Below are 19,473 nucleotides of genomic sequence, written 5' to 3' on the forward strand. Positions count from 1 at the left end.
ATTTATGATTTTCAAGCAGTAAATGAACTCCTCAATCATATAGCTCCCTGCACTATAAGAAAAAACACTAAATATTGATCTAATACATGTAACTTAGTAATAGACTTATCCTACGGACCTACTCAGTTAATACAAATTAAAATTAAATATAATAAAGAATATTAAGTGGCATGTTTATATCACTTCATAGCTTTTAAAGCTCTTCACATATATACGTATATATATACGTATATATGTATATACATGTTATAAAATCAAAAGAATTAAGGATAGTACCAAAATAAGTATGGTTTTGTCTTTCTCTGACTTATTTCACTTATCATAACACTCTAGTTCCAACCATGTCATTGCAAATGGCAAGATTTCATTTTTTTATGGCTAATATTCCATTGTGTGTGTATATATATATATATATATATATATATATATATATATATATACATCTTCTTTATCCATTCACAGTCAATGGACTCTTTCCATAATTTGGCTATTGTAGATAATGCTGCTATAAGCATTGGGGTGCATATATCCCTTTGAATTAGTATTTTTGTATTCTTTGGGTAAATAGCTAGTAATGCAATTGCTAGATCATAGGGTAGATCAATTTTTAGCTTTTTGAGGAATCTCCATACTGTTTGCCAGAGTGCCTGCACCAGTTTGCATTCCCACCAACAGTGTAAGAGGATTCTCCTTTCTGGGGTGCCTGGGTGGCTCAGTTGGTTAAACATCTGACTTCAGCTCAGGTGATCTCATGCTTTGTGGGTTCGAGCCTAACATCGGGCTCTGTGCTGACAGCTTGGAGCCTGGAGCTTACTTTAGATTCTGTGTCTCCCTCTCTCTGCCTCTTCCCCTTTCGCACTGTTTCTCTCTCTCTCTCTCTCAAAAATAAACATTAAAAAAAATTTAGAAAAAGAGAGTTCTCCTTCCTCTGTATCCTCACTGACATCTATTTTGTGTTGTTGATTTTAGCCATTCTGACATGTATGAGGTAATATCTCATTGTAGTTTTGATTTGTATTTCCCTGATGATGAGTGATATTGATTTAACTCATATGTGGAATTTAAGAAACAAAACAAACGAGAAGAGGGGAAAAAAGAGAGAGGGGGACAAACCAAGAAACAGATTTAACTCCAGAGAATAAACTGATGGTCAACAGAGGGAAGGAAGGTGGGGGATGGGTGAAATAGGTGATGGGGATTAAAGAGTATACTTGTGATGAGCAATGAGTGTTGTATGTAATTGTTGAATCACTAAATTGTACACCTGAAACTAATATTACACTGTATGCTAACTAACTGGAACTTAAAATTTTTAAAAAGTGGAGTTTTATTATAGTTTAAATTGTTTTATTTATTTTGAGAGAGAGGGAAAGAGTGCATAGATGCACATGCACGCGAACAGGAAAGGAGCAGAGAGAGAGGGAGAGAGTGCTCAATCTCACAAACCATGAGGTCATGACTTGAGCCAAAATCAAGAGTCAGATATTAACCAACTGGGCCACCCAGAGGCCCCCAGTTTGATTATAGTTTAATTCATTCTATTTCTTATTAGTAAAAATAATAACCAAAATTCAACTATATGTTTTCCATTTCAAAGTACAGAAAAAAGTCACAAACATGAATTACAGTCATTATCATTTTATTTTTTTAAGATTTGTTTTGGGGGTGCCTGGGCGGCTAGGTCGGTTAAGCGTCCGACTTCGGCTCAGATCATGATCTCACGGTTCGAGGGTTCGAGTCTCATGTCGGGCTCTGTGCTGGCAGCTCAGACCCTGGAGCCTGCTTCCCATTCTGTGTCTCCCTCTCTCTCTGCCCCTCTCCCACGCTCACACTCTGTCTCTGTCTCAAAAATAAACATTTTTTTTAAATTAAAGATTTTTAAAAATTTTAATTAAAAATCTTTAATTGTTTAAAAATAATCTCTACACCCAATATGGAGCTCAAACTCACAACCCTGACATCAAGTTGCATGCTTTACCAACTGAGCCAGCCAGCCAGGCACTCCCATTATTACCATTTTAGATCAACAACTTGCCAATGCAAAACCAAATGCCAGCTGAGATATAGAGTGGCAGAGATAAAATAGTGATCCATCCTTCCACAGTGGAGGGAAGAGAACAGGAAGTCTTCACTGAGAAGATGGATCTTGTCAAACAAAGGTAAATAAGATTTCACTATATGAATCAAGTAGTTCAACACAGTGGGAGCTTGAACTGAATTCCAAACAAGGAAATACAAAGGCTATGAACCTGGCAAGATAGCCAGAGACTAAAGATGAGCATACATATCCTTGAAAACTCAGACTGTATCTTGCAAGTCAATGTCTCCCAAACATCAGTCTTTCGTGACTACCATCACAATTTTTGCCATATATGTGATACTATATGTTATTATTTATTTTTCTTTAAGTCAACTCCCTTTTGTACTTAGATTTATTTGAAAAGTCCAAGCATGATTAACGAAACCAAAAATTTTAAATGCTGCTTTTTCTAATAATTCATTAACTAAATATACTACTATCAGAATTAAAAAACAAGGCTTGTCTATGTCCAACTAAAATAATCCCACAAATCACAAGCAGAGTGCATGTTACAGATCAGGTAACACTCCTGTAAGTTCTGAGAGTCTGAAGCATGTTAAGCAAGGGAATGCCATTTTCAGAACTGTTTTTCAGAAAAATCAAGCTGGTGGCAATAAGAGTGAATTTGAGGAGCATCAGAAACAGCTAGATGCCACTGCAAAAATCCAAACAAAACATAATCGTGTAATGTCAATTACTAGCACTGCTGCAGTGTGGTGCCAGAAAAGATTTGGAATCAAAGGATATTTAGGAGTTCAAAATTAAAATTTGAGGTTTGATTAAACTGAGAAAGTGAGAGAGATGAAATTAAAGTTGCTTTCCAGGCCAAATGAGATACGGTCTCCAAAGAAAAGAGCAGATTTGAGAAAGAACAGGAGTCTAGAAAGTTTCTGGGATATAGCATTTCCTTAAGCTGTCATCATGCAAAGGGTTCTTAAGAGTGTGAGGGAATTGGGGCACCTGGGTGGCTCAGTCAGTTGAGTGTCCGACTTTGGCTCAGGTCATGACCTCACAGTTTGTGAGTTCGAGCCCCCCATCAGGCCCCGTGCTGACAGCTCAGAGCCTGGAGACTGCTTCCGATTCTGTGTCTGCCCCTCCTCTGTTCATGCTCTGTCTCTCTCTCTCTCAAAAATAAATAAACATTAAAAAAAATTTTTTTAATAAAAATTTAAAAACTTAAAAAAAAAAGAGTGTGAGGGAATTTACATTTGCAACTCCCTATTAAATAATCAATTTAAAAATCAAGGGCCTATGCATTAAAAGCAAAACAAAAAGGAAATACATATAGAAATATAACAAGATGTTAGCAGGTTACTTTGATTCTTTTTTACTTCCTTTATCAAGCTTTTGTGTGCGTGTGTCCTCTAAAATATCTTTAAGAAAGGATGCTACAGGGGCGCCTGGGTGGCTCAGTCAGTTAAGTGTCCGACTTCAGCTCAGGTCACAATCTTGTGGTCCGCAAGTTCGAGCCCCGCGTCGGGCTCTGGGCTGATGGCTTGGAGCCTGGAGCCTGCTTCCGATTCTGTGCCTCCCTCTCTCTCTGCCCCTCCCCCCCCCCCCCCCCCCCCCCCCCCCCCGTTCATGCTCTGTCTCTGTCTTAAAAATAAACATTAAAAAAAAAAAAAGAAGAAAGAAAGGATGCTACAGTTCTTTACCAGAAAACTCCATTTAAAAGGGAATGAGGGAGATTCCTTTTTGGGGGATGGTACCTGGGTGACTCAGATGACTAAAAATCCAGTTCTTCTTTTTCTTTTTTTAGAATACAATTTTTGATGTCTGCTCAGGTCATGATCTTACAGTTCATGAAATCAAGCCCTGAATCTGCATAGGGCTGTGCACTGACAGCACCGAGCCTGCTTGGGATTTTCTCTCTCCCTCTCTCTCTGCCCCTTCCCTGCTTACACTCTCTCTCTCAAAATAAATAAATAAATAAATAAATAAATAATTAATTAATTAATTAATTAAAAGGGAGTAGGGAAGACTCCTTTTTTTTTTAAGTAGAAGTGAGATAAGAAGAAAATCTTTTTTCAAAAGTCTCATAAGCAGAATTAACAGCTACTTCAATTTTGCCCTCATAAGCCTTTCTCATACTAGTGAACTCTTATTGTACCACATTAAGGTTGACTATATTTACCTATTTCTTCAAATACCTTAAAAACTACTTAAGGATAGGACACATGGTCCTGACTCCTGTATGCCCAGCTCCTAGCAAGATATCTGGCACATGGGATTCCATCAAGAACCACTTTTGGAATAAATGCACACATTAAGCATAATTCATGATATACTGAGACTCATTTTATCAGACTTTTTCTAGAAAACCATTATGTTACAGGTTAAATCAAAAGTCAGAATAAACAAATTATTTTCCTACCTCATTCCCATTACACATTCATATAGGAATAGGATCCCTTCTTTTTGATGTGGTCGAAGATGATATACAAGGTAAGGATCTATCACTACATCCACAATAGGAGAACAGTTCTTATTGAACATCCACTGGTGATTATTGTCTGGTCGTGACATTACAAGAGAATCTTAAGAAAAAGATGATAGTTTACCTATTAATGTATTGCAATTTCACTTTGTCAGCAACTACATTATCTTGCTTTAATTACTCATAACTTAGAACTATTTGCCATCCTTTGTGGCAAAAAAGTTGAAGTTTAGTAACAGTGATACTAAGCAAGAGTGGAAAATTAAAAAATAAAACCTCATGCCTTATCAATGTAAGATTTCAGGCAGAGAATTTCAAAGGGCTTTCCAAAACCACTGAAATTGGGGCACCTGGGTGGCTCAGCAGGTTATGTGCCTAACTACTCTTAATCTCAGCTCAGGTCATGATCTCATGGTTTATGAACTCCAGCCTGGCCATTGGGCTCTATGCTAACAGTTCAGAGCATACTTGGGATTCTCGCTCTCTCTTTCTCTGCCTCTCCCCTGCTTGCACTCATTCATATATACTCTCTCTCTCTCTTTCTCACTCTCTCAAAGAGAGACAGAGAGCAGAGCATGAGCATGGAAGGGGCAGAGACGGGGAGACACAAAATCCAAAGCAGGATCCAGGTTCCAAGCTGTCAGAACAGAGCCCGGAGCGGGGCTCGAACCCACAAACCATGAGATCATGACTTGAGCCAAAGTCAGATGTCTAACCAACTTAGCCACCCAGGGACCCCACAAACTAAATAAACTTAAAAAAAAAAAAGCCACTAAAATTCACTACTGTTTAATAGAGTATTCAGTAAGCCACACATTTAATAGCTCAGTATTCAGAGCAAAGAGAACGATTTCCAACTAAAAGCACAGGTTGGAATTTTGCCAAGTTGCACTTGCGAATGATCACAGCTTCTTATTTTGGAAAGGCACCCCAAATTTAACATAAAGCCTCCCATTATTTTCACTTCTGTACACACTAACAATGACTATTACTTCTTCTATTAACCAGAAGAACTGAGAAAGGATGACAAATTTTCCATTGACTTCACCATCATTATTTCCTTCAAGTTAATTACTACGTTCATGAATGTCAAATTCATTTATCTTTGCAAAGCAGCAAATAAAAGCAACCATTGAATAATAATGTACTTCTTTAGATATATGCTAATACAGTTCAAGATTTATTAAAATATCACCAAAAAATACAAACTCAAATATAACTAGAAAGCAGGTCTCAATTAATCTAAAGTCAGGTAATAAATTCATCAAAATTATTTTTGGGATATATTTATATGTCTGCATCATGGTTAAAAAATGAAATAGATTTTGGGGCGCCTGGGTGGCTCAGTCGGTTGGGTGTCCAGCTTCGGCTCAGGTCATGATCTCACCATCCGTGAGTTCAAGCCCCGCATCAGGCTCTGTGCTGACAGCTCAGAGCTTGGAGCCTGCCTCGGGTTCTGTGTCTCCCTCTCTCTCTGGCCCTCCCCTGTTCATGCTCCATCTCTCTCTGTCTCAAAAATAAACAAACATTAAAAAAAAATGAAATAGATTTTTTAAATAAACAAAAAGAAAAAAGAGAACAGAAAGGAGAAGGGGAGATAAAGAAAATAGGTTCTAGTAGATTAAAACAATATCCAGCAATGCAGAAATATGCAGTCACAGGAATGAGAGTCTGGTCATGTCTACCATTAGTGATTACCCAGAGGAAAGTTTTCTGTGGATCTTCCTAGATTTCTGAGCAACTAAAAGGAACTCCCATTTCTGAGGTCAATTCCTGGCAGGCAGAGGATTAGTAAGTGAAAATGGAAAACTTAGCTCTTGGCTTTCCTCTATATTCCAGTAGCAGAGCAAGAGTATATTCCTTGTGGATTTCTAACCAAGAAATGGCCCCATTTTTTCTCTTGTGAAAAGCACAAAGGGGAAAAAAGAGAACAGGTGAGGATAATACAAAGGGGAAAAAGAAAAGATAAGAGGGGAGGATAATACACTCAAGCAAGAAGGACCATAGGATCTAAGTCAACTAACAAAGCATCCATCTTCAGGAAAGATAAAACCTAAACCACCACAATAACAGGACACCAGTTCAAATTTTAAGATGCCTCTCTCTATCTTCACAATAATGAGGCACAACTTAATGCTAACAAAATCTTTCATGCTTTCATTTTAAGTCTACAACCTAGTTCTACCCTTGGCAAGATAAATAAATGAGAATCATTAACACAAAGGGCTTTTATTATATTATATACACACACACACATACATACATACATGTACACACATATATATATATATGTTATCACAATAAAATTTTTCATTCAGTCAACAAATATTTATTGTACATGGTATATAGCAGACACTCTACGTCTTTATGGTAGTGATTAGAACCCACAATGTAGACTTGAGGAGACATACCCATTTGTGAGACAAGTGACTGCCCCAAGAGGACAAAGAACCAGTTAGTTCAGTGGGAAAATGGGACTCTAACTCAGATCTTTAAATAAGCACATTATTCTTTTTGGTTCCCCACATCCCTCTATTATGTAATAGGAAGGCAGAGAGAAAGAATAAAAGAGAAGGAAGCCTATTGAAAGAGCTGGTGGGACAGATAAAATATTTGGATAAAAGAAAAAACAGAAGCAGAAGCTTCCACTTTCTTTCAATTAAGTCTCAGGTAAGCTCATATAGAGCTAGGAATTTTTAATTTGGGGTTTTATCCCAAAAATGTCAATAGTTCTTTGAATTTAGGCAAGTCGGTTCATCTTTCTGGGCCTTACTTTCTTCAAATGCAAAGGGAAGAGACTGATCTCAACAGTCCCTTTATTTCAAAAATTCTATCTCTAGAATACTTGCAAAAAATACTTAATTATGTTGCTTTATGTACTTTTCATTTTACCACTACTATGAAAGCAACCTACTTGATACCCCAAATTCGACATCTACTATTGCTTTACAATCCAAATTTATTTGTCTGTCTTCTCAACAAATGAGAAGATCTCTGATGACAGTTTACACTGCAAAAAAAGGTACTGAAGAAATCCCTGTTAAGTAAACAATCAAAAAACAGGTGAGGTTTTATTTTTAATATTATTTTTAAATTAGACTCATTAATATTAAAATTAAATCATTAAATTTAATGATTATAAGTAAAATTTAAGTTATTTACATGACACCTCATCATTCAATATTTTAATACATTAATGGATGTGATCAAAACATACAGTTGTCAAAAGAGAAGTATAAACATAATCCTGACTCATGCATTGACTAATATTTCTTCTTGCTGAAATATCAGATATTATTCAAAATCATATACATGTATGTGTGTATACATCTCCAATTTGTATATTTTTCCTTCAACACAAGTATTCTTCACTACTGTATTCTTAGAATTAGGCATTTATTTATAAAATGATTCCCAAACTATACTGTTATATAGCTTCAACATTATTCCTTATGTCAGTTGTACACCTGAAGAATAATATATACTTTCACCTGAAAACTTTAAACAAAACTTAAACTTTAAATTCACATGCCAATATCTTTTGACAGTAAAAACAGAATATTCAAATTATTTTTTACATCTTACTTTGTGCATGTGGGTCATGACGTGGTTTACAATCTTGGGAACCGTTTGGTCTATTTTCCTTTGAACTTGGTTTACAAACACTTTTGAAGGGGTTAGAGAAACACTTCTTGGCAGCCTGAGAAGAACTTGAGATAGCAAGGCTTCCTCCTCCAAGTTGAAAACATCTGCCACTGTTGAAATCATCTGGAGAGATTATGCCCATGACTTCTACTTCTTTTCCACCAATCATCACTCTGTGGCCCTCTTCAATCTTTTCAAGCTCTTTGAATTTATATGCAAGGCCTTTAAATTGAGAAGGGAGTGTGTGAATTTAATTTACTGACCCTCTAAGATGACATAATTAGTGATACCATAGTCACCTTCCCATAACTGTACAGAATGAAAACTGTACTTTGAATGCAAACAGCCTTGTATAACCAAGGAGCAGAATGAAAACATACTTTATCATTTTGGTTAAAAAAAACACAAAACACTAAAAAAATCAGAAGGAATAAATAATAAAACTATAAAAATTAGCCAAGCTTTAGAGAAAGCAAGGCCTTTTTTAATTATCGAAAATATGGCTGGGGTACCTGGGTGACTCCGTTGGTTAAGTGTCCGACTTCGGCTCAGGTCATGATCTCACAGTTAGTGAGTTTGAGCCTCGCATGAGGCTCTGTGCTGACAGCTCAGAGCCTGGAGCCTACTTTGGATTCTCTGTCTCCATTTCTCTCTGTCCCTTCCCCACCCACACTCTGTATTTCTGTCTCTCTCTCTCTCTCAAAAATAAAAAAACGTTAAAAAAAAAAAATCTAAAGAAAATATAGCCAAGGGTGCCCTAGCTAGCTCAGTCAGTAGAGCATGAGACTCTTGATCTCAGGGTTGTAAGCTTGAGCCCCTCGATAAGTGTAAAGATTACTTAAAAAACTAAAATATTAGGGGCACCTGTGTGGCTCAGTCGGTTAAGCTTCTGTCTTCGGCTCAGGTCATGATCTCACAGTTCGTGAGTTCAAGCCCAGCATTGGGCTCACTGCTGTCAGTGCAGTACCTGCTTTGGATCCTCTGTCCCCCTCTCTCTCTGCCCCTCCCCCACTCCTGCTCGCTCAAAAATAAACATTCTTAAAAAATAAAATAAAATTTTTTAAAAAAAAGAAAACGTAACTTACTGTACTCACAGTTTTGCCATCTGTTGTCTGTTGAAAATCAAGCCAAGAAGAGTTTTGTAGGCTATATGGGACCTTCCTTTCTTGTGAATAAACTAGAGAAATACCACGGCATCTCTATTTCCACTTAGAAACAAGTGGAAATGTGGAAAACTAGCAATAAAAGCAACTGCTGCCACAATCAGTACTTTACTGTTCCACATGAGATAGCAAAGTAAAAATGCATTTGTGGCAAAAGGTCATTGATAGTCTAAGTTCTAGCTCTTGAATTAAAAAGTGGGGTATTTTATAATATCAAGCTTCTCTGAAGTATTAATTCAACATTTATTAAGTGTTGCCATATGCAAGGTGTTAATGAAATATAAATATGAGTAAGTCAGTCACAGTATGCTCAAAATGAGCTCATTAACCAGATACATAGAGTGGTGGAATCTTTGATTCCTGTGCCTGCCTACATTAAATGTGTAGTTACTGGGCCATTACAAGAGGCAAGAACTGCATACCATAAATGTTTTTAAGTCTCTAAAAATGAAATAAAAGATTGTCACATTTTAGAAAACATGATAGGACCCTTTTAAATTAGCTATAAAGTGCTACAATTCACCCTATTAAAACTGGGCTAAACCTTACAGTCTGGGCCAAACAGTAGCCAATATATCTTCTTAAATTATTTATGATAGAACAATTTTTAATTTTAATGCTCTGATATAGGAAGAAATTACTTAGCTGGTGTTCCTAAATGCAAAAGACCCATCCCTCCATTCCCCAAACTATCTCAATTCAACTGCAGTGTTGACCACTCCACATCAATAAAGATTTTCATCTTCATATAGAATCCAATTACTATTCATCTGAGTTACATGTAAATGTGAGACGAGAATAAACTTAATTTTGAGGCATCTTTAGAAGTCTAACTCCAGAATCTCTCCTTTCACTTTGATCTACAGAGATGACTCTCTCAAACATCTCTGAATCTCCAGAAGACTTTCTTAAAAGTCTTGAGCTTTGTTTCCCACAACTCTTTTTTTTCTGGGTATCACGTAATGATGGTCAGATGAACTTAACCAAATTACCATGAGCTATTAGCAACTGCAGCACTCCAGTCTTCGGTTTTTTTCTTGAGGCTCTATCCCTACATTAACAATATATATATACATATATATATATATTTTTTTTTTTTTAATGTTTATTTATTTTTGAGAGAGAGAGAGACAGAGTATGAGCAGGGGAAGGGCAGAGAGAGAGGGAGACACAGAATCTAAAACAGGCTCCAGGCTCCGAGCTGTCAGCACAGAGCCCAACGCGGGGCTCGAACTCACAAACTGAGATCATGACCTGAGCTGACGTTGGACACCTAACCAACTGAGCCAGCCAGGCACCCCCCTACATTAACAATATTTAAATGTTGTACATTCAATTCATTTAAAAGAAAAACTGCCTCCATTAGAGCCAATAACTTACAAAATCAACTCCAAGTTGATACACTTATTGTTATAATTAAGCAATAAAGTCTTATGTTTGGATGTTTTCATTTGGAAAGCCAATAAAATCCTCTTTATTGCTTAAAGCAGTGGTTAGATATTAGATATCACCTGGAAACCAGAGTGCCTAGGTGGCTCAGTCCGTTAAGCATCCAACTTCAGCTCAGGTCATGATCTCACGGTTCATGAGTTCGAGCCCCGGTCAAATCTAGAAACCTAAAATATATTTATGCCAGTGCCTCTCTCCACCATCCAGGCCAAATAAATCACCATCCAGGCCAAATAAATCCTGCCAGGTCAGGACCTGGCACTGGTATTTTTAAAAAACACCTTAGGTGGGGCACCTGGGTGGTTCAGTTGGCTGAGCATCCAACTTCTGCTCAGGTCATGATCTCAGGAGTTCCTGAGTTCCAGCCCCACATCAGGCTTGCTGCTATCAGCACGGAGCCTGCTTCAGATCCTCTGTCTCCTTCTCTCTCTGCCCCTCCTTCACTCGCACTCTCTCTCAAAAATAAACAAACATTTAAAAAATAAATTGGGGCACCTGGGTGGCTCAGTCAGTTAAGCATCCGACTTCGGCTCAGGTCATGATCTCGCAGTTTGTGAGTTTGAGCCCCGCATCAGGCTCTGTGCTGACAGCTCGGAGCCTGGAACCTGCTCCAGATTCTGTGTCTCCTTCTCTCTCTGCCCCTCCCCCACTTGTGCTCTATCTCTCTCTATCAAAAATAAATAAGTGTATAAAAAAATTAAAATAAAAAATAAATAAAACAGTAGCAGAGACACAGAAATTGGCATTTCCTATGAGCATTATCATTAATAATAATAAATAAAAACACCTTAGGTGATTCTACTTGTGCAGAGTAAAAACCCACTATTTGAAACCTGATTTGCATTTTTTGCTACATGCAACTGAAAGACCATTTTATTATAAACTGCACATACACAAAACCAGGTATACTATGCCTTATGGGTAAGGAATATTCCAGGGTAATTTTGATAATTTTACCTCTCTAGCTGGCTTTAGAATGTAATTTCACCATATAGGTATAAACAAGTTCTCCTAAAATCTAGCCCCAATCTACCTTAACCAACAACATGGAATATGAACTGTAATTTTCTTTTTAATTCCTCTAAAAGCTGAGAATAACATATATAATAGTTGTTCAATATTTTTATAATACAAAAGTTCTGTTGCAGATAATTCAGCTCAGCCTCCACTCATCACTCTGTCCCTGACCTTCACAGACTACATTCCTGAAACACTGAATTAGTTTTACTTCTCTCCTTTCATACCTTTGCATATACTACTCCCTCTATATATATATACTATATATATATACTATATATATATATATACTATATATATATATATACTATATATATACTATATATATACTCCCTCTATATATACTATACCCTACAAAACTATCCTTCAAATACTACCTTAAGCAATTACTCTTATGAAGCTTTCCCCCAGCCTCCTGGGCAGATCTAAATGGCCTATTTCCTATTGCACTGAGTACAAATTCTCAATGAAACAATTCTATTATTGCCTCCTAATTATCAATTATATTGTCTTGTCCCCACTAAACTATAAATCATATCCATTTTTGAATGTTTACTCCTAGCATAGTGCTTGGCACATAACGGTTACTGAAAACTATTAACTATATTATTGAATGAATGAATGAATGAATGATTGAAGACAATGCCAAAAAGCATGGTTGGTGTTAAGCATTCTGAATTTGTGAGCTAACCTGTATTAGTACAAATCATGCTGGCAACATTTATATCATAACAGAAATGATAACCTCCAATTTATATGTATTAATCTAGGTCATTCCTAGCCATTACCTTTTTTTTTTTTCAAAATTTTATTGGATATCATTGAAATTAGATAATATTCCACTCCTGACATCAACATCTTTCTAATTTTAATCATTTAGCATTCTGGGGAGAAAAGTACACTAAGACAAACTGCTTAATCTCAGAAAAATACCAGAATAACTGTATATACCCTGACTAGCCATTTCACTTTAGAGAAAATGAATCCATGGAATGGGATTTGCTTCAGTGAGTTAGTATACATAAGACTGTCAGACTGATGAGGCACCTGAGTGGCTCAGTCGGTTGAGCGTATGACTTTGACTCAGGTCATGATCTCACGGTTTGTGGGTTCAAGCCCTGTGTCAGGCTCTGTGCTGACAGCTCAGAGCCTGGAGCCTGTTTCTGAATCTGTGTCTCCCTCTCTCTCTGCACCTCCCCTGCTCATGCTCTGTCTCTCTCTCTCTCTCTCTCTCAAAAATAAACACTAAAAAAATAAAAAGACTGTCAGACTGACTACTATAATTTAGTTAAAGAGCATCTTAAACTAACACTTTATAAAACCCAATCATTTTAATTATGTAACCTCAGATATATACTAATTTTAGGCCAAATCATAAGCATTATGTAATATCACAATACCTCTTCCAATGTCTTTGCCTTCCAAATCCTTTAATGTAAATGACTTTCCTTTTACAATGAGAACAGCATCACCTTCCCACTTTTTGTGTTTTTTCTTTGAAGCCTTACACCAAACAACACTGAAATATTTAACTAGGCTATCAGGTTCTTCCTCTTCTTGTCTCTTAGGCACTGTAATTTCTTTAGGGGCTGAGTGAACTAGAACAAAAAAATAAAATAAAATAAAACCACATTATTAGAGATGACTTTAAGCAGAAAGATCATTTCAACAAAAATAAGAACATAAGAAAATTAGATGTTACTAAAAAGTATGAAAAAATATTTGGTCATACTCCTGTTAGTATTTTCTAAGTTGAGAAATTCAAACATCAGATGCTAGCATTAGCATGAGTACAATGAATACAAATTCTTATCATCTCAAAGTCATACAAACTCAGTTTAAATAGAACAACATGATAATTACCACATTTTATTTTACCGCTAACATTTTAAAGCTCTGGGAACTAAAGATAAATTTTCAACATCCATGGGAAAATATCAACTTCAAATTTTGAATTTTGGTCTTTTCCTGGGCTAGCAATATGTAGTCTAATCCTCTCGTGAAACTGGACAGCGACAGCGAACCACAGCTCCCTGTCTGCCACCAAATCATGAGTGTAAACAACCAATACACTCAAAACCATTGTTTTTCACTCTCACTATTCAATAAATTACAGGAGATAGTCAACACTTTATTACAAAACGGCTTGTGTTACATGATTTTGCCCAGGGCGCCTGGATGGCTCAGTCTTCTAAGCATCTGACTCCTGATTCCAGCTCAGGTCATGATTTCATGAGTTGAAGCCCCATGTCAGGCTCTGTGATGACAGTGCAGAATCTGCTTGGGATTCTCACTCTCTCCTGTTCTCCCTCTCAAAATGAATACAACTTTTTTAAAAAATGATTTTGCCCAACTATAGGCTACTGTAAATGTTCTGAGCATGGTGAAGGTCAGCTGGGCTAAGCTATGATGACTGGTAGGTTAGTTAGGTGTATAAATGCATTTTCAACTTGCAGTATTTTCAACTTATGATGGGTTTATCAGGACATAACCCATCATAAGTCAAGGAAGATCTGTACTCCAATCCGGTTTCCAGTCCAGTCCTCCACCAAAACTATACCATTAAAGGCTACTGACAAACTCCTTGCCAATAAATCCACAAGATATTTTTTTAGTCCTCATCAGAGTTCTCAAAAGCATTTGACAATGTTGACTACTTCCTACTTGAAATACTAAACCCTATTTTTACTTAGGTTAGCTTCTCTAACACATTTCAATTTTTCCTTACTTCTCTGGTTGCTTCTTCTTGAACATCTTTGCCAGTGCATCAGACTGGAGTTCTACGTCCTCTCAATGTGCCTTTCTCCTTAAGTTGATACTACCACTGCATAAACCTGTATTTTTTTTCTCTAGCCCAGATCATGATTGTAGTTCTGTATATCTGTACATAACTGCCCCTCAGACCAATCTACATGAACATCTCATCAGGCCCACTTGTCTTCTCTCCAAAAATTGCTTCTCCTGCAGTTTTCTCATTTCTCAGTAAGAGTACCACCACCCTGATTCATGCCAAAAAGTTGGAAATCATCCTTGACTTCCTTTATTCTCAGTTCCATAGCCAATCAACCACAAATCCAGGTGATTCTAGATCCCACATAGCTCTCAAAGCTTTGTACTGTTTGCTTTCTCCATAACCTCTACTCTTCAAAGCACCATCTCTGATCTGGACTATTGTAGGATCTTCCCAACAGGTCTCCTGAGATGTCTTGCCACCTCTACTCCCTAAAGCCATTTTCTGTATTTACTGTATTTATCTATTTTTAAATGTAGATCTCATTAAGTATCCTTCTTGCTTAAAATCCATTAGTTTTAATGGTCTCTAAGAAAACATGTTACTTCTAACCTTCTACCTCTTCCTCCAACATGCTATTCCAAATTAACTTCTATTCACCCAGTCATAGACTTTAAATTTCCTGACCACCAAGCTAGATAGATCTTGCTTTATTATTTCAACATTATCTCAGCAATTAATTATGTGACAGATTACTTCCCCACTAAACTATGAAGTCCTGCGAGGAAGGGTCTATTTTGATCTTGCTCATCACCATATGCCCAGAATAATAGGTACTTTTGAAAACTGCCATTTTGAATCAAAGTGCATTTGACTTCATACTTATAAAAATATTAAGATAGCATTATCTTAAAATTAATTTTCATGTGAAAGTAGCTTTAGGAATTAACTTTGAACTCATCTCCATTATTGACCATTTTAATTTTCATTTTTATTAAGTTGTTACCTTCAGGATTATTTTCCAAGTAAACTTTATAACAAAGATTTGATTCCTTGGTCACTTTTTTATGAATCATATTTTACAGATTACAGCTTTTGCAAACATTAGTTTTTAAAACCATAATTTCTACCAAATGCAGTTTTGCTAAGTCAGATTTTGATTATCTAAATATTACTAAAACTGTATTACTCCATCAATTTTTTAGTCAAGAAAATTTACCAGGTTTTAGATAACTAGTAGTTGTCATTTATTGATTTTTTTTTTTAACCAACCTTGATTTTCCCCAGATAAAGTTTGGAGGTTTTTAGGATTAAGAAAAAAGACAGGATACTTGATCAGTTTTTGAACTCCAAAAAATTTTGTGGTGTGCAATTTTAGTTTTGTTTTTGCATTATTTCTACCAGTAGTAGTCAATGTACATTGAATGAAAGACTAATAATACCATTCTGCATTTTTTAAATTTGCTCTTATCTTTTATTACATTATCCAAGAAAAAAATGTGATTCCACAGGATTGCAGTAAAACAAAGGTGAAAAGTATGTCTTCATCCAAATCAAATACCCTGTTGTATTCCCAGAGCCTAAAGAGTTGACTTGTGTCCAAGACCCTTCCTGCACCAAGAAAAAAATGAATAGATAATAAACTGAGAATTCAGAAATTACTTATAATTAACTTTGAAATATCGGAAGATTCTCAGATATACCCTTTCTTTTGCAGAACAGTAGGAGGAAGACAAGAGTATGAACCAATCTGATGGGGTCTGAATTTTGAGACCCTGGACAAGCTATTTCCCATTCTATGCCAGTTCATGAATCTGTAAATGAATGTAATACTAGTACCTACCTCACAGATTTTTTTGTGGGCATTAGATTAGCTAACATATGTAAAACACTTAGAACAGTACTTGACATGTAATACATACTACCTATTAACTACCATCATCATCATCTTGTCTTTGTCCCTTTCCCATTTAGTCCCATTTTAAATATAGGTCATTAAGGCAGGAAAGAGAGAAATTCCAAAAAGAAGAATAAAGATATTGGGAATTAAACACATAAGGAACATAACCTCCTACATCTAGACTATTTGTAATACATAAAATACTAATTTGCTATGTTCCAGACTAATCACCCCCAACAATTCCACTCTAACTATAATTTTTATTTCTAAACTTGATCTGATCTATTTCCCCCTTGACCCAATAATGTACTTTACAAATCAAGACCAAAAACAGTCGCATAAACAAAAGACTTGAATGCCTATAAGCCAGATTCACAAGGTAAGCATGATGCTTAAAACCATGCTTTGATAAAAGAGGAAGAGGGAGATATTGTCATTTTAATATTGATAGTGAACATTATCATCTAAATGATTCCTAAGCACAGTTACTCTATAGTTGGATGGCTTAGTTATACATTTCATATACCCAAGTCTCTAATATTCTTCCTTTTCTTTCAAAAATTCCAAATACACAGTTTCAATAGAGCAAATGAAATTTAAAATGTCTCATACAATCAAATTCAACAAAGAATGTAAATACTCTCCCAGATTATATTTTTTGAGTTTTAAAATTACCAAAACCTACCAGAATTTTTAATATAATTAACATATAACTGCAATATAAATTTAAGGTTTGAAACAGTTTTATTACACTAAAAAATTTACAATCATTAATATACAAGTTCCTCCGAACCAGTAATCATCCAGTTTTAATAAGAGAGATTTAATGTCATCTAAATATCATTATGTATAAAATAAACCCAGAAGATATTTCTTTGCATTAAATATCATTTTCAGAATACTTTATGAGCATGACAGGGACTATACATTTCATCACATTTCTCAATACTCTTATCAAAGCATATATGCAGTAGAGGCTAAAATAGAAAAAAAAAAAAAAAACTTAAATAAAACTACAATATTCCCAGATATTAAAACTACATGCTCAGCATTTTTCTGCTCAGCATTTTAAATTCATCTAAATATAAGAAAAGTTATGAATTTCAACTCTGACATTCCAATCATTGAGCATGCAAAAAAATTTAAAAAAAGAAAAAAAGAAACCCATACACTACTGATGAAAGTGTAAGATGATACAATCACTTTGGGAAAAGGTCTGGCAGTTTCTTAAAAACTTAAACATATAGGTCTTCCCTAATCCAGCATCATGTCTACTAGAAATTTATACAAGAAAACTCAGAATCTTTATACATAATAGCCAAAATCTGGAAATAGGCCAAAAGTCCATCAAAAAATAATGGATACACAAACTGAGGTATACTTCTACAATGGAATACTACTCAACAACAAGAAGTAATGAGCTACTAATAAGAGGATGAATGAACACAGATATTAAAAACATTAAGAGGGGCGCCTGGGTGGCTCAGTCGGTTAAGCGTCTGACTTCGGCTCGGGTCATGATCTCGCGGTCCGTGAGTTCGAGCCCCGCGTCGGGCTCTGTGCTGACAGCTCAGAGCCTGGAGCCTGTTTCAGATTCTGTGTCTCCCTCTCTCTGACCCTCCCCCGTTCATGCTCTGTCTCTCTCTGTCTCAAAAATAAATAAACGTTAAAAAAAAAAAAAAAAAAATTAAAAAAAAAAAAAAAAAAAAAAAACATTAAGATAGGTGCAAGAAAACAGAAACAAAGGGAACATAGTATATGAGTCCAATTATATAAAGTTCTAGAACAGGCAAAACTTATCTATGATTTTTGAAAAATTAGAACAATTGCCTGATATGCCAAGGGACTGATCAGGAAAGGGGAGGAGAGAACTTTCTGGGGTGAGAATAATGTTCTAAATCTTGATAGGGATATAAGCTACACAAGTGGAGTCACCTGTCACAACTCATCATTTAAAACTTGTATATTTCACTGTTTGCAAATCTTACCCAAAACACACACACACACACACACACACACACACACACACACACACACACAAATACTGAATTCCATTTCACAATACTTATGCTTAATTGTTTAAGGGGAAAGTATTCTAAATAATTATCCAATGTTTTAAATAGCTGTTTTATTTTATAATTGTCTAACATCTTTTTTTAAGGTTATTTATTTTGAGACAGAGAGGGAGGGAGCGCAAGTATGAGCCAGTGGGAGAGGGGCAGAAAGAGAGGGAGAGAATCCCAAGTAGGTTCAGCACTATCAGCGCAGAATTGACACGGGGCTCAATCTCATGAACTGTGAGATCATGACCTGAGCTGAAAAGAGTTGGACGCTTAAACAACTGAGCCACCCAGGCACCCCATCGTTTTATTTTTAAAAATGAACTGATGGATGGATACACGATAAAGCAAATATGGCAAAACAATAATCGCAGAATTTAGGTGGCAGGCATATAAAGGTTTACTGCAAAATGCTTTTAACTTTTCCTATTTGAAGAGTTTCTTAATCTTTTTAACGAGGTGAATTCACACATAATTTTAAGACCTTAAAGATCTACTAACAAAGTGTAAGTCTAATGATATATCTCTTTTAATTTAAATTTTGGGGCTAACTTTGGGTGGTAATTTTATTTTAATTTATATGGCTTTCCACTACTTACGAAGCAACTGAACACTAAAAATGATACAAATTCAAATTATACCTACTAGGTTTAATCAATTTAAAAAATATATAAAAATATACTGAGTCAATTTCTCAAAATCATATGCAAACATTTAATATGACTGTTAACATTTAATTAGATTGTATATCTTAAGAACTCACTTTTTTGTATTTAAGTATTACAACCATATTTCATCTAATTATTTTTACATATTTACAATCAAATTCACCATCAAAAACTTAACTGATTTTGAGAATTTGTGGATCTTAACATCTAAAAAAAATATATTATGACATTTAGACACGGTACATTTAGTATCCACTATAAACACAATTATTTAAATAAATGTATTTCAATTGCGCCCCATCCAAAAAATTTTATCTCAGTAG

At 35.7% G+C, this 19,473-nt stretch overlaps 1 protein-coding gene across 4 annotated transcripts in view; it reads right to left on the reverse strand.

Annotated features, from left to right (window-relative positions):
• LOC122210827 (fibrinogen silencer-binding protein) overlaps nucleotides 1–19,473 on the reverse strand; it is a 94,930-nt gene that overhangs the window by 27,446 nt on the left and 48,011 nt on the right. For all 4 annotated transcript variants that reach the window (XM_042923732.1, XM_042923733.1, XM_042923734.1 and 1 more), the window contains 3 exons: nucleotides 13,192–13,389; nucleotides 8,103–8,384; nucleotides 4,455–4,617 (listed from right to left, as the gene is read on the reverse strand). In XM_042923732.1, the coding sequence (XP_042779666.1) occupies nucleotides 4,455–4,617; nucleotides 8,103–8,384; nucleotides 13,192–13,389 (643 nt within the window). The remainder of the gene's footprint in view (nucleotides 1–4,454; nucleotides 4,618–8,102; nucleotides 8,385–13,191; nucleotides 13,390–19,473) is intronic.

Source organism: Panthera leo, chromosome F2, assembly GCF_018350215.1.
Source record: "Panthera leo isolate Ple1 chromosome F2, P.leo_Ple1_pat1.1, whole genome shotgun sequence".
Classification (NCBI taxonomy): Eukaryota; Metazoa; Chordata; class Mammalia; order Carnivora; family Felidae; genus Panthera; species Panthera leo.